This window comes from Rhinatrema bivittatum, chromosome 2 (assembly GCF_901001135.1).
Source record: "Rhinatrema bivittatum chromosome 2, aRhiBiv1.1, whole genome shotgun sequence".
NCBI lineage: Eukaryota > Metazoa > Chordata > Amphibia > Gymnophiona > Rhinatrematidae > Rhinatrema > Rhinatrema bivittatum.
Window position 1 is genome coordinate 6,234,277 of NC_042616.1, and position 15,675 is coordinate 6,249,951.

At 41.1% G+C, this 15,675-nt stretch overlaps 1 protein-coding gene across 1 annotated transcript in view; it reads left to right on the forward strand.

The window, feature by feature from the left end:
* The first annotated feature begins 296 nt into the window (after nt 1-296).
* Nucleotides 297-15,675, forward strand: part of LOC115083453 (zinc finger protein 271-like) — a 46,758-nt gene continuing 31,379 nt past the window's right edge. The window contains exons 1-3 of the mRNA XM_029587277.1: nt 297-414; nt 13,735-14,220; nt 15,344-15,467. Of these exons, the coding sequence (XP_029443137.1) occupies nt 13,813-14,220; nt 15,344-15,467 (532 nt within the window). The 5' untranslated portion in view covers nt 297-414; nt 13,735-13,812. The remainder of the gene's footprint in view (nt 415-13,734; nt 14,221-15,343; nt 15,468-15,675) is intronic.

The window sequence follows — 15,675 nt, forward strand, 5'->3', positions numbered from 1 at the left end:
TTGGGCGGCTCGGGTTAGTGCTGGGCTGACATCTAGCAGCCCTGTTTGCGGCGGGTGCCGTTTGTTATTTGCTACAGGAAGCCCTGCCAGTAGTCGCAGAGTGATGACGCAGTGACAGCAACCGCTCCGCAAGCAGTCGCAGGGTGATGACGCAAGACGCAGCAGCTCCACAAGCAGTCGCGGAGTGATGACGCAGTGGCAGCAACCGCTCCGCAAGCAGTCGCAGAGTGATGAGTCATCGGAGGCGGCAGGAGGTGAGATCAGCAGAAGGGGGCGGTGCCTGCGAAAGAGGAAGACGCACGAGGTCAGGCAGAGGGAGAGCCCCTCCCCCCCCCCCTTCCCGTGCTCCTAACCCGGGAATTTCCTTTTCTTAAGGAGAAATCAGCGACTGCAGTAAAAGCTCAGCCCCGCAGGGTAAGCGCGCGCTCTGTAGCGCAATGAGGGGGAGGGGGAGTCAGGGTTTTACATCCGAGCCCCTGCAAAAATCCCCAGGAGACCCGGTGCCTTGAATAGGGGGGGGTAAGCACCGCCCTGGGAAAGAGAGCAGAGGGGGTTTAGCCCCCGAGAGTCTGCGCTCAGAGATCACAATTTTACTTGCACTCAGAGACCTGAGCCCTGTCCTTTGTGCTCTCTGGGAGCTGTAATTGTACTTTACAGTTATTATTTTGTCATTTCTATTACTCTTTTCCATTTGATATTCCTTATTGGGTGAGGGTCTCTCTCTCTCTCTCAGAAACCTGAGCCCTGTCCTTTGTGCTCTCTGTGAGCTGTAATTGTACTTTACAGTTATTATTCTGTCATTTCTATTACTCTTTTCCATTTGATATTCCTTATTGGGTGAGGGTCTCTCTCTCTCTCTCAGAAACCTGAGCCCTGTCCTTTGTGCTCTCTGTGAGCTGTAATTGTACTTTACAGTTATTATTTGTCATTTCTATTACTCTTTTCCATTTGATATTCCTTATTGGGTGAGGGTCTCTCTCTCTCTCAGAAACCTGAGCCCTGTCCTTTGTGCTCTCTGTGAGCTGTAATTGTACTTTACAGTTATTATTTTGTCATTTCTATTCCTCTTTTCCATTTGATATTCCTTATTGGGTGAGGGTCTCTCTCTCTCTCAGAAACCTGAGCCCTGTCCTTTGTGCTCTCTCTGAGCTGTAATTGTACTTTACAGTTATTATTTTGTCATTTCTATTACTCTTTTCCATTTGATATTCCTTATTGGGTGAGGGTCTCTCTCTCTCAGAGACCTGAGCCCTGTCCTTTGTGCTCTCTCTGAGCTGTAATTGTACTTTACAGTTATTATTTTGTCATTTCTATTACTCTTTTCCATTTGATATTCCTTATTGGGTGAGGGTACTCTCTCTCTCTCAGAAACCTGAGCCCTGTCCTTTGTGCTCTCTCTGGAGCTGTAATTGTACTTTACAGTTATTATTTTGTCATTTCTATTACTCTTTTCCATTTGATATTCCTTATTGGGTGAGGGTCTCTCTCTCTCTCTCAGAAACCTGAGCCCTGTCCTTTGTGCTCTCTGTGAGCTGTAATTGTACTTTACAGTTATTATTTTGTCATTTCTATTCCTCTTTTCCATTTGATATTCCTTATTGGGTGAGGGTCTCTCTCTCTCTCAGAAACCTGAGCCCTGTCCTTTGTGCTCTCTCTGAGCTGTAATTGTACTTTACAGTTATTATTTTGTCATTTCTATTACTCTTTTCCATTTGATATTCCTTATTGGGTGAGGGTCTCTCTCTCTCTCTCAGAAACCTGAGCCCTGTCCTTTGTGCTCTCTGGGAGCTGTAATTGTACTTTACAGTTATTATTTTGTCATTTCTATTACTCTTTTCCATTTGATATTCCTTATTGGGTGAGGGTCTCTCTCTCTCTCTCTCAGAAACCTGAGCCCTGTCCTTTGTGCTCTCTGGAGCTGTAATTGTACTTTACAGTTATTATTTTGTCATTTCTATTACTCTTTTCCATTTGATATTCCTTATTGGGTGAGGGTCTCTCTCTCTCTCAGAAACCTGAGCCCTGTCCTTTGTGCTCTCTCTGGAGCTGTAATTGTACTTTACAGTTATTATTCTGTCATTTCTATTACTCTTTTCCATTTGATATTCCTTATTGGGTGAGGGTCTCTCTCTCTCTCTCAGAAACCTGAGCCCTGTCCTTTGTGCTCTCTGTGAGCTGTAATTGTACTTTACAGTTATTATTTTGTCATTTCTATTACTCTTTTCCATTTGATATTCCTTATTGGGTGAGGGTCTCTCTCTCTCTCAGAAACCTGAGCCCTGTCCTTTGTGCTCTCTGGGAGCTGTAATTGTACTTTACAGTTATTATTTTGTCATTTCTATTACTCTTTTCCATTTGATATTCCTTATTGGGTGAGGGTCTCTCTCTCTCTCTCAGAAACCTGAGCCCTGTCCTTTGTGCTCTCTGGGAGCTGTAATTGTACTTTACAGTTATTATTTTGTCATTTCTATTACTCTTTTCCATTTGATATTCCTTATTGGGTGAGGGTCTCTCTCTCTCTCTCAGAAACCTGAGCCCTGTCCTTTGTGCTCTCTGGGAGCTGTAATTGTACTTTACAGTTATTATTCTGTCATTTCTATTCCTCTTTTCCATTTGATATTCCTTATTGGGTGAGGGTCTCTCTCTCTCTCTCAGAAACCTGAGCCCTGTCCTTTGTGCTCTCTGTGAGCTGTAATTGTACTTTACAGTTATTATTCTGTCATTTCTATTACTCTTTTCCATTTGATATTCCTTATTGGGTGAGGGTCTCTCTCTCTCTCAGAAACCTGAGCCCTGTCCTTTGTGCTCTCTGTGAGCTGTAATTGTACTTTACAGTTATTATTTTGTCATTTCTATTACTCTTTTCCATTTGATATTCCTTATTGGGTGAGGGTCTCTCTCTCTCTCAGAAACCTGAGCCCTGTCCTTTGTGCTCTCTGTGAGCTGTAATTGTACTTTACAGTTATTATTTTGTCATTTCTATTACTCTTTTCCATTTGATATTCCTTATTGGGTGAGGGTCTCTCTCTCTCTCTCTCAGAAACCTGAGCCCTGTCCTTTGTGCTCTCTGTGAGCTGTAATTGTACTTTACAGTTATTATTTTGTCATTTCTATTACTCTTTTCCATTTGATATTCCTTATTGGGTGAGGGTCTCTCTCTCTCTCAGAACCTGAGCCCTGTCCTTTGTGCTCTCTGTGAGCTGTAATTGTACTTTACAGTTATTATTTTGTCATTTCTATTACTCTTTTCCATTTGATATTCCTTATTGGGTGAGGGTCTCTCTCTCTCTCAGAAACCTGAGCCCTGTCCTTTGTGCTCTCTGGGAGCTGTAATTGTACTTTACAGTTATTATTTTGTCATTTCTATTACTCTTTTCCATTTGATATTCCTTATTGGGTGAGGGTCTCTCTCTCTCTCTCAGAAACCTGAGCCCTGTCCTTTGTGCTCTCTGTGAGCTGTAATTGTACTTTACAGTTATTATTTTGTCATTTCTATTACTCTTTTCCATTTGATATTCCTTATTGGGTGAGGGTCTCTCTCTCTCTCTCAGAAACCTGAGCCCTGTCCTTTGTGCTCTCTGTGAGCTGTAATTGTACTTTACAGTTATTATTTTGTCATTTCTATTCCTCTTTTCCATTTGATATTCCTTATTGGGTGAGGGTCTCTCTCTCTCTCTCAGAAACCTGAGCCCTGTCCTTTGTGCTCTCTGTGAGCTGTAATTGTACTTTACAGTTATTATTTTGTCATTTCTATTACTCTTTTCCATTTGATATTCCTTATTGGGTGAGGGTCTCTCTCTCTCTCAGAAACCTGAGCCCTGTCCTTTGTGCTCTCTGGGAGCTGTAATTGTACTTTACAGTTATTATTTTGTCATTTCTATTACTCTTTTCCATTTGATATTCCTTATTGGGTGAGGGTCTCTCTCTCTCTCAGAAACCTGAGCCCTGTCCTTTGTGCTCTCTGGGAGCTGTAATTGTACTTTACAGTTATTATTTTGTCATTTCTATTACTCTTTTCCATTTGATATTCCTTATTGGGTGAGGGTCTCTCTCTCTCTCAGAAACCTGAGCCCTGTCCTTTGTGCTCTCTGTGAGCTGTAATTGTACTTTACAGTTATTATTTTGTCATTTCTATTACTCTTTTCCATTTGATATTCCTTATTGGGTGAGGGTCTCTCTCTCTCTCAGAAACCTGAGCCCTGTCCTTTGTGCTCTCTGGGAGCTGTAATTGTACTTTACAGTTATTATTTTGTCATTTCTATTACTCTTTTCCATTTGTTATTCCTTATTGGGTGAGGGTCTCTCTCTCTCTCTCAGAAACCTGAGCCCTGTCCTTTGTGCTCTCTGGGAGCTGTAATTGTACTTTACAGTTATTATTTTGTCATTTCTATTACTCTTTTCCATTTGATATTCCTTATTGGGTGAGGGTCTCTCTCTCTCTCTCAGAAACCTGAGCCCTGTCCTTTGTGCTCTCTGGGAGCTGTAATTGTACTTTACAGTTATTATTTTGTCATTTCTATTACTCTTTTCCATTTGATATTCCTTATTGGGTGAGGGTCTCTCTCTCTCTCAGAAACCTGAGCCCTGTCCTTTGTGCTCTCTGTGAGCTGTAATTGTACTTTACAGTTATTATTTTGTCATTTCTATTCCTCTTTTCCATTTGATATTCCTTATTGGGTGAGGGTCTCTCTCTCTCTCTCAGAAACCTGAGCCCTGTCCTTTGTGCTCTCTGTGAGCTGTAATTGTACTTTACAGTTATTATTTTGTCATTTCTATTACTCTTTTCCATTTGATATTCCTTATTGGGTGAGGGTCTCTCTCTCTCTCAGAAACCTGAGCCCTGTCCTTTGTGCTCTCTGGGAGCTGTAATTGTACTTTACAGTTATTATTTTGTCATTTCTATTCCTCTTTTCCATTTGATATTCCTTATTGGGTGAGGGTCTCTCTCTCTCTCTCAGAAACCTGAGCCCTGTCCTTTGTGCTCTCTGGGAGCTGTAATTGTACTTTACAGTTATTATTTTGTCATTTCTATTACTCTTTTCCATTTGATATTCCTTATTGGGTGAGGGTCTCTCTCTCTCTCTCAGAAACCTGAGCCCTGTCCTTTGTGCTCTCTGTGAGCTGTAATTGTACTTTACAGTTATTATTTTGTCATTTCTATTACTCTTTTCCATTTGATATTCCTTATTGGGTGAGGGTCTCTCTCTCTCTCAGAAACCTGAGCCCTGTCCTTTGTGCTCTCTGTGAGCTGTAATTGTACTTTACAGTTATTATTTTGTCATTTCTATTACTCTTTTCCATTTGATATTCCTTATTGGGTGAGGGTCTCTCTCTCTCTCTCAGAAACCTGAGCCCTGTCCTTTGTGCTCTCTGTGAGCTGTAATTGTACTTTACAGTTATTATTTTGTCATTTCTATTACTCTTTTCCATTTGATATTCCTTATTGGGTGAGGGTCTCTCTCTCTCTCTCTCAGAAACCTGAGCCCTGTCCTTTGTGCTCTCTGGGAGCTGTAATTGTACTTTACAGTTATTATTCTGTCATTTCTATTCCTCTTTTCCATTTGATATTCCTTATTGGGTGAGGGTCTCTCTCTCTCTCAGAAACCTGAGCCCTGTCCTTTGTGCTCTCTGTGAGCTGTAATTGTACTTTACAGTTATTATTTTGTCATTTCTATTACTCTTTTCCATTTGATATTCCTTATTGGGTGAGGGTCTCTCTCTCTCTCTCAGAAACCTGAGCCCTGTCCTTTGTGCTCTCTGTGAGCTGTAATTGTACTTTACAGTTATTATTTTGTCATTTCTATTACTCTTTTCCATTTGATATTCCTTATTGGGTGAGGGTCTCTCTCTCTCTCTCAGAAACCTGAGCCCTGTCCTTTGTGCTCTCTGGGAGCTGTAATTGTACTTTACAGTTATTATTTTGTCATTTCTATTACTCTTTTCCATTTGATATTCCTTATTGGGTGAGGGTCTCTCTCTCTCTCTCTCAGAAACCTGAGCCCTGTCCTTTGTGCTCTCTGGGAGCTGTAATTGTACTTTACAGTTATTATTTTGTCATTTCTATTACTCTTTTCCATTTGATATTCCTTATTGGGTGAGGGTCTCTCTCTCTCTCTCAGAAACCTGAGCCCTGTCCTTTGTGCTCTCTGTGAGCTGTAATTGTACTTTACAGTTATTATTTTGTCATTTCTATTACTCTTTTCCATTTGATATTCCTTATTGGGTGAGGGTCTCTCTCTCTCTCAGAAACCTGAGCCCTGTCCTTTGTGCTCTCTGGGAGCTGTAATTGTACTTTACAGTTATTATTTTGTCATTTCTATTACTCTTTTCCATTTGATATTCCTTATTGGGTGAGGGTCTCTCTCTCTCTCAGAAACCTGAGCCCTGTCCTTTGTGCTCTCTGTGAGCTGTAATTGTACTTTACAGTTATTATTTTGTCATTTCTATTACTCTTTTCCATTTGATATTCCTTATTGGGTGAGGGTCTCTCTCTCTCAGAAACCTGAGCCCTGTCCTTTGTGCTCTCTCTGAGCTGTAATTGTACTTTACAGTTATTATTTTGTCATTTCTATTACTCTTTTCCATTTGATATTCCTTATTGGGTGAGGGTCTCTCTCTCTCTCTCAGAAACCTGAGCCCTGTCCTTTGTGCTCTCTGTGAGCTGTAATTGTACTTTACAGTTATTATTTTGTCATTTCTATTACTCTTTTCCATTTGATATTCCTTATTGGGTGAGGGTCTCTCTCTCTCTCTCAGAAACCTGAGCCCTGTCCTTTGTGCTCTCTGTGAGCTGTAATTGTACTTTACAGTTATTATTTTGTCATTTCTATTACTCTTTTCCATTTGATATTCCTTATTGGGTGAGGGTCTCTCTCTCTCTCTCAGAAACCTGAGCCCTGTCCTTTGTGCTCTCTGTGAGCTGTAATTGTACTTTACAGTTATTATTTTGTCATTTCTATTACTCTTTTCCATTTGATATTCCTTATTGGGTGAGGGTCTCTCTCTCTCTCTCTCTCAGAAACCTGAGCCCTGTCCTTTGTGCTCTCTGGGAGCTGTAATTGTACTTTACAGTTATTATTTTGTCATTTCTATTACTCTTTTCCATTTGATATTCCTTATTGGGTGAGGGTCTCTCTCTCTCTCTCAGAAACCTGAGCCCTGTCCTTTGTGCTCTCTGTGAGCTGTAATTGTACTTTACAGTTATTATTTTGTCATTTCTATTACTCTTTTCCATTTGATATTCCTTATTGGGTGAGGGTCTCTCTCTCTCTCTCAGAAACCTGAGCCCTGTCCTTTGTGCTCTCTGGGAGCTGTAATTGTACTTTACAGTTATTATTTTGTCATTTCTATTACTCTTTTCCATTTGATATTCCTTATTGGGTGAGGGTCTCTCTCTCTCTCAGAAACCTGAGCCCTGTCCTTTGTGCTCTCTGGGAGCTGTAATTGTACTTTACAGTTATTATTTTGTCATTTCTATTCCTCTTTTCCATTTGATATTCCTTATTGGGTGAGGGTCTCTCTCTCTCTCAGAAACCTGAGCCCTGTCCTTTGTGCTCTCTGGGAGCTGTAATTGTACTTTACAGTTATTATTTTGTCATTTCTATTACTCTTTTCCATTTGATATTCCTTATTGGGTGAGGGTCTCTCTCTCTCTCAGAAACCTGAGCCCTGTCCTTTGTGCTCTCTGGGAGCTGTAATTGTACTTTACAGTTATTATTCTGTCATTTCTATTACTCTTTTCCATTTGATATTCCTTATTGGGTGAGGGTCTCTCTCTCTCTCAGAAACCTGAGCCCTGTCCTTTGTGCTCTCTGGGAGCTGTAATTGTACTTTACAGTTATTATTTTGTCATTTCTATTACTCTTTTCCATTTGATATTCCTTATTGGGTGAGGGTCTCTCTCTCTCAGAAACCTGAGCCCTGTCCTTTGTGCTCTCTGGGAGCTGTAATTGTACTTTACAGTTATTATTTTGTCATTTCTATTACTCTTTTCCATTTGATATTCCTTATTGGGTGAGGGTCTCTCTCTCTCTCTCAGAAACCTGAGCCCTGTCCTTTGTGCTCTCTGGGAGCTGTAATTGTACTTTACAGTTATTATTTTGTCATTTCTATTACTCTTTTCCATTTGATATTCCTTATTGGGTGAGGGTCTCTCTCTCTCTCTCTCAGAAACCTGAGCCCTGTCCTTTGTGCTCTCTGGGAGCTGTAATTGTACTTTACAGTTATTATTCTGTCATTTCTATTACTCTTTTCCATTTGATATTCCTTATTGGGTGAGGGTCTCTCTCTCTCTCTCAGAAACCTGAGCCCTGTCCTTTGTGCTCTCTGGAGCTGTAATTGTACTTTACAGTTATTATTTTGTCATTTCTATTACTCTTTTCCATTTGATATTCCTTATTGGGTGAGGGTCTCTCTCTCTCTCTCAGAAACCTGAGCCCTGTCCTTTGTGCTCTCTGTGAGCTGTAATTGTACTTTACAGTTATTATTTTGTCATTTCTATTACTCTTTTCCATTTGATATTCCTTATTGGGTGAGGGTCTCTCTCTCTCTCTCTCTCTCTCAGAAACCTGAGCCCTGTCCTTTGTGCTCTCTGTGAGCTGTAATTGTACTTTACAGTTATTATTTTGTCATTTCTATTACTCTTTTCCATTTGATATTCCTTATTGGGTGAGGGTCTCTCTCTCTCTCTCTCTCAGAAACCTGAGCCCTGTCCTTTGTGCTCTCTGTGAGCTGTAATTGTACTTTACAGTTATTATTCTGTCATTTCTATTCCTCTTTTCCATTTGATATTCCTTATTGGGTGAGGGTGTCTCTCTCTCTCAGAAACCTGAGCCCTGTCCTTTGTGCTCTCTCTGAGCTGTAATTGTACTTTACAGTTATTATTTTGTCATTTCTATTACTCTTTTCCATTTGATATTCCTTATTGGGTGAGGGTCTCTCTCTCTCTCTCTCTCAGAAACCTGAGCCCTGTCCTTTGTGCTCTCTGTGAGCTGTAATTGTACTTTACAGTTATTATTTTGTCATTTCTATTACTCTTTTCCATTTGATATTCCTTATTGGGTGAGGGTCTCTCTCTCTCTCTCAGAAACCTGAGCCCTGTCCTTTGTGCTCTCTGGGAGCTGTAATTGTACTTTACAGTTATTATTTTGTCATTTCTATTCCTCTTTTCCATTTGATATTCCTTATTGGGTGAGGGTCTCTCTCTCTCTCTCTCAGAAACCTGAGCCCTGTCCTTTGTGCTCTCTGGGAGCTGTAATTGTACTTTACAGTTATTATTTTGTCATTTCTATTACTCTTTTCCATTTGATATTCCTTATTGGGTGAGGGTCTCTCTATCTCTCTCAGAAACCTGAGCCCTGTCCTTTGTGCTCTCTGTGAGCTGTAATTGTACTTTACAGTTATTATTTTGTCATTTCTATTACTCTTTTCCATTTGATATTCCTTATTGGGTGAGGGTCTCTCTCTCTCTCAGAAACCTGAGCCCTGTCCTTTGTGCTCTCTGGGAGCTGTAATTGTACTTTACAGTTATTATTTTGTCATTTCTATTACTCTTTTCCATTTGATATTCCTTATTGGGTGAGGGTCTCTCTCTCTCTCTCAGAAACCTGAGCCCTGTCCTTTGTGCTCTCTGGGAGCTGTAATTGTACTTTACAGTTATTATTTTGTCATTTCTATTACTCTTTTCCATTTGATATTCCTTATTGGGTGAGGGTCTCTCTCTCTCTCTCTCAGAAACCTGAGCCCTGTCCTTTGTGCTCTCTGGGAGCTGTAATTGTACTTTACAGTTATTATTTTGTCATTTCTATTACTCTTTTCCATTTGATATTCCTTATTGGGTGAGGGTCTCTCTCTCTCTCAGAAACCTGAGCCCTGTCCTTTGTGCTCTCTGTGAGCTGTAATTGTACTTTACAGTTATTATTTTGTCATTTCTATTACTCTTTTCCATTTGATATTCCTTATTGGGTGAGGGTCTCTCTCTCTCTCTCTCAGAAACCTGAGCCCTGTCCTTTGTGCTCTCTGGGAGCTGTAATTGTACTTTACAGTTATTATTTTGTCATTTCTATTACTCTTTTCCATTTGATATTCCTTATTGGGTGAGGGTCTCTCTCTCTCTCAGAAACCTGAGCCCTGTCCTTTGTGCTCTCTGTGAGCTGTAATTGTACTTTACAGTTATTATTTTGTCATTTCTATTACTCTTTTCCATTTGATATTCCTTATTGGGTGAGGGTCTCTCTATCTCTCTCAGAAACCTGAGCCCTGTCCTTTGTGCTCTCTGGGAGCTGTAATTGTACTTTACAGTTATTATTTTGTCATTTCTATTACTCTTTTCCATTTGATATTCCTTATTGGGTGAGGGTCTCTCTATCTCTCTCAGAAACCTGAGCCCTGTCCTTTGTGCTCTCTGGGAGCTGTAATTGTACTTTACAGTTATTATTTTGTCATTTCTATTACTCTTTTCCATTTGATATTCCTTATTGGGTGAGGGTCTCTCTCTCTCTCTCAGAAACCTGAGCCCTGTCCTTTGTGCTCTCTCTGAGCTGTAATTGTACTTTACAGTTATTATTTTGTCATTTCTATTACTCTTTTCCATTTGATATTCCTTATTGGGTGAGGGTCTCTCTCTCTCTCTCAGAAACCTGAGCCCTGTCCTTTGTGCTCTCTGTGAGCTGTAATTGTACTTTACAGTTATTATTTTGTCATTTCTATTACTCTTTTCCATTTGATATTCCTTATTGGGTGAGGGTCTCTCTCTCTCTCTCTCAGAAACCTGAGCCCTGTCCTTTGTGCTCTCTGGGAGCTGTAATTGTACTTTACAGTTATTATTTTGTCATTTCTATTACTCTTTTCCATTTGATATTCCTTATTGGGTGAGGGTCTCTCTCTCTCAGAAACCTGAGCCCTGTCCTTTGTGCTCTCTGGGAGCTGTAATTGTACTTTACAGTTATTATTTTGTCATTTCTATTACTCTTTTCCATTTGATATTCCTTATTGGGTGAGGGTCTCTCTCTCTCTCTCAGAAACCTGAGCCCTGTCCTTTGTGCTCTCTGTGAGCTGTAATTGTACTTTACAGTTATTATTTTGTCATTTCTATTACTCTTTTCCATTTGATATTCCTTATTGGGTGAGGGTCTCTCTCTCTCTCTCAGAAACCTGAGCCCTGTCCTTTGTGCTCTCTGTGAGCTGTAATTGTACTTTACAGTTATTATTTTGTCATTTCTATTACTCTTTTCCATTTGATATTCCTTATTGGGTGAGGGTCTCTCTCTCTCTCAGAAACCTGAGCCCTGTCCTTTGTGCTCTCTCTGAGCTGTAATTGTACTTTACAGTTATTATTTTGTCATTTCTATTACTCTTTTCCATTTGATATTCCTTATTGGGTGAGGGTCTCTCTCTCTCTCTCTCTCAGAAACCTGAGCCCTGTCCTTTGTGCTCTCTCTGAGCTGTAATTGTACTTTACAGTTATTATTTTGTCCTTTCTATTACTCTTTTCCATTTGATATTCCTTATTGGGTGAGGGTCTCTCTCTCTCTCAGAAACCTGAGCCCTGTCCTTTGTGCTCTCTGGGAGCTGTAATTGTACTTTACAGTTATTATTCTGTCATTTCTATTACTCTTTTCCATTTGATATTCCTTATTGGGAGAGGGTCTCTCTCTCTCTCTGTCCCATGTGTGACTGAGGTGAGGGACTCAGCTCATGTGTAGTCTTTTTGTCAGGATCTGCACCAGTCCAGCTTGTTCTGTTCTCCAATAGATTTTTATTTATGTAAAAACATGTCTTTTTTTTTTTTTTTTAATTTTATTTTTATTAAATTTCCAAATTATAACAAGCATACATCTTGTTATTGTAATATAGTACAATCAAAGGCATAATCAAAGGCATAATCATATAAAGAAAATTTTCTCTACTACATAAACCTTTGTACTGAAATAAAGGAAATAAGGGGGAGGACTAGAAAACAGAGCGTTAATTAAAGAAAAACTATACTTGTAACACTTCAGGTCTCCATGTATACTAATATCTTATCTTACTGCGGACCACAATTATTTTATGTCTGGGTATGAGTTTCCAAAAAAGTTTTCAACTGTTCAATCTCAAAGAAAACATAAAATTAACATTGTTAAAAATAATGACACATTTGCAGGGGTAACGTAAATTGAACTTCGCTCAGAGTTTTATAACATCTGGTCTCAATTCAAGGAATTGTTTACGCATTATTTGTGTAGATCTTATCAGATCTGGAAAGATCCAGACCTTATGGCCATAGAATAACGACTGCCTATTGCGGAAAAACATTCTTAATATGTTATTACGTTCAGATGCGAATGCAAAAGTCACCAATACTGGTCTTCTCTGAGCAATATCTGTCTCAATAGATGATTCAAGAATGGCAGAAACATCCAATGATTGATCCCCCTCTTCCTGTATTCTTACATTTTCTCTTGAAACTTGTGGGAGGTAATAAATCTTAGTAATAACTGGAAATGCTGATTCAGGAATATGCTATATATTTAACATATAGCTTTCAAAGAGTTCAAGTGGGGAGATCAATCTTATTTGGGGAAAATTTAATATTCTTAAATTGCAAATCCTTGAAGCATTTTCAAGACTTTCTAGTCTTCTATTAGTAATTCTTTCCGATTTTATCAAATTCTGAATAATTTTTTCAGATTCATAAAGTCTTTTATCAATATCCTCTATTTTTTGATTATAGGAAGACAGTAATGTTGTATTAATCAAAACTTGGTTTTTAGTGTCCATAGTAACTTGTGATAAAGTAACTAGAGAGGACTCAATTGATTTTAAAGCCCCACAAATGCCTTCCATTGTAGAGGGTAAAGTCATATATTTGGATAGATCAGTCTCCACAACCTTTGGATTCTCTTCACCCATAGTCCTAATTGCGCCCGTTCCCCTACCTTGTGCTGATGTCCCAGGGATATCCAGTGCTATTTCCACGCGAGGATTTTGTTCGTTTTCAGGATCTTTCCTTTCTCCCGTGTCCGGGAACTTCCAAAGTCCCTTATCCACACTCAAGAGATCTCGATGTTGCAGCGCTTCCAAACTCCCCTGAGCTTCCACAGGGTTTGGCGCTGATTCTGGCACGGACCTCAGCGGTAGCTGGCCTGGGGGAACGGATCTGTCCGGCGTGCCGGGGCTCAGAGTGGTATCCAGAGTCAAGAGGTTAATCTCGCGCTCCTCGAGATTTCCTACCGCGACTGCACTTCCCAGCGTCTGATTAGTGTCCGCTGAGAAAAAACCCTCTATGCGCGGCTGAAGATGGTTGCTTGAGGGTAAGCTTGTCGTTACCCCTCTAAGCTTAGCCTTGCGCTTCGTGTGGGGCACAATAATTGCAGCAGAACAGAAAAGTAGGAAAAGCGCTGCCGAAGGTTTTCCTCCGCGTCTTACATGGCGGCCATCTTCGGTCCTCAGTATGTAAAAACATTTCTAAATCACGTATGACAGAAAGCTCATTGTGCAGCTGCTCTGGGACCTGTTCCCTTATTTCCAGTGTCACCGTTTCATACGTTAGATTGTTGCTGGGTAAGTTTTGGGTGTGATTGATATATTTGGTTTATTTATTTGATTTATATTCTGCTTTTAGTGCTGTTTAGCTGTGATGGGATTGATACAAAGGTGCTGAGTGTGTTTTCTGCAGGGTTTTGTGTTACTTCCCAAAGTGCCTGGTACAGGAGGGAGTTAACTCTACACGTTCTCTTTTTCTCTCCTCCTCAGCCCTCCCTGTCTCTGCTGATTGTATGGAATAGAAAGGAAACATCTCACCTGTCTCTTACGGAGGTTCCTGTCAGACCCATGGATGGTTTTGTTGGTCCTGGGACTTCAGTGCTGGGATCCAGACCTGCCAGGGTACAGGGGTCACAGTCTGTAGCTCAGACACCTCACCCGCAGCAGTACAGGAAGGTTATGAAGACAGCACTGGGAGTTTTCCCTTCACCAGATCCCGATCCCTCCCTGGTGAAGGCTGTGGCTGATCCCCCAAGATCAGAAAATGTTACAGGGGTAACTGTGTCCCTTTTCCCCGATCCACTGCAGCCCAGAACTTTGGACTCTTTGTGGATGGTTCTGGTGCGTCTGGAAGCGACACTTGGCAGCAAGTTGGAAAGGATTCAAGGGGAAATCTCCTCACTGGAGCTGCGCTCGGTGACCCAGGAGAAGAAAATCTCTGCTCATGCTAAACGGCTGCAGGCGTTGGAGAACAAGGTAGCACATTTATTCCCAAATTCTTCTGCCTCCCTTCAAGATCGTGTTTCATTCAGAAGGAAAACTTAGAAGTTAAAAAATGTTTCCAAAAAATAAGCCTACGTAAGTAGTCTTCACCAATGAGAAGCGAGCATAAGTGTCAGACAATATTGTCATAAAGATATACAAAAGAACATAGCGCGTACATCAGGGATGTGATCGACCAGCTGCACCAGCTCCAAGCGTATTGGGCATGGAGTGTGTTTGGCTCCATGATAAGTATGGCAGCCACACTTTATCGAATTTGTCCCTCCTATCTGTGCTCTTCTCCTCTACCCCCGATTCCTGACTCCATGCTTTCCTCCTGACTGCACCGTGTGCTTATAACAGACTTCCTGAGCCGCTGCGTCAGGCTTCCTCTCTCTCCTGATTTATATCCTGTCTGAAATCCCACTTTTTTGAGGCTGCTTTTAAATCTTAGACCTGATTATCTCCCCTTACAGCCTCATTCATCTTTAACCGTTTTCTTAATAAAAGAAATTCCTCAAGGCTCTTTTGCCCTGTATGGTTGTCTTGATTAGATTGTAAGCTCTCCTGAGCAGGGACCATCTTTTATATGTGTTTTATGCAGCACTGTGTATGGTTTTACTAATTTTGAGTGAGGGGATCCACAGGAGACAGAGAGGGAGTGAACCAGGGGTTTGCTGTGAGGGAACGGGGTATCAAAGGTGGTATCCACTCCAGATACCACATACTTTCGGTTCACCATTACAGCATCAAAGGTGACCCAAGGTTAGGGGCTGAGCAGTCAGGAGGATGAGAGCACAGTGACTTCTCCTGATGTGACAGAATCAGATGTTCCTGAGGTTCTGGGTAATGCTCTGTCAGATCTTGGGTTTTATTATTCACTGATTTATCCAGGCAGAGGCATTTGATATTCTGTGTCTCTGGGATCAGAGAATCTTTCCATAGTTAGACTTGCAAACCCCGAGGTCCAGAGAGGAATCTGACTCCAGGGGAACAAGTCTGGCAGTTCCTTGGGATGAGGGTTCCTGGTGTCCCCTCTTCCATGATAAAATGATAAGAGATTAAAGCCAACTGAGCCCCTCCATGTGTCCCTGAGCGTTTCTGGTTTATGTTTCAGGTGCCGGTGATGTTTGAGGACCTCGCTGTCTCTTTCTTCCAGGAGGAAGGGGGTTGTTTAGATGAAGGACATAAGGAGCTTTACAGTGATGTGAAGGAGAATTATGAGATCCTGAGCTCTGTAGGTAAGGATTGCATTATCCTTTTTTCCCTGGGTCAGCTCCACACCAGAGATGTGCAAGCAGGCCTGGATTTATCAATAGGTGCATGAAGTCGGTCCTCAATTCCTCTCCTCACAATTTTCCTGGTCCTCTCTCCCTCACTTCACCCTTTCTCCTGGTCCTCCCTCTCCTCTCCACATCATTGATTCTCTCATCCTCTTTCTCCCATCCC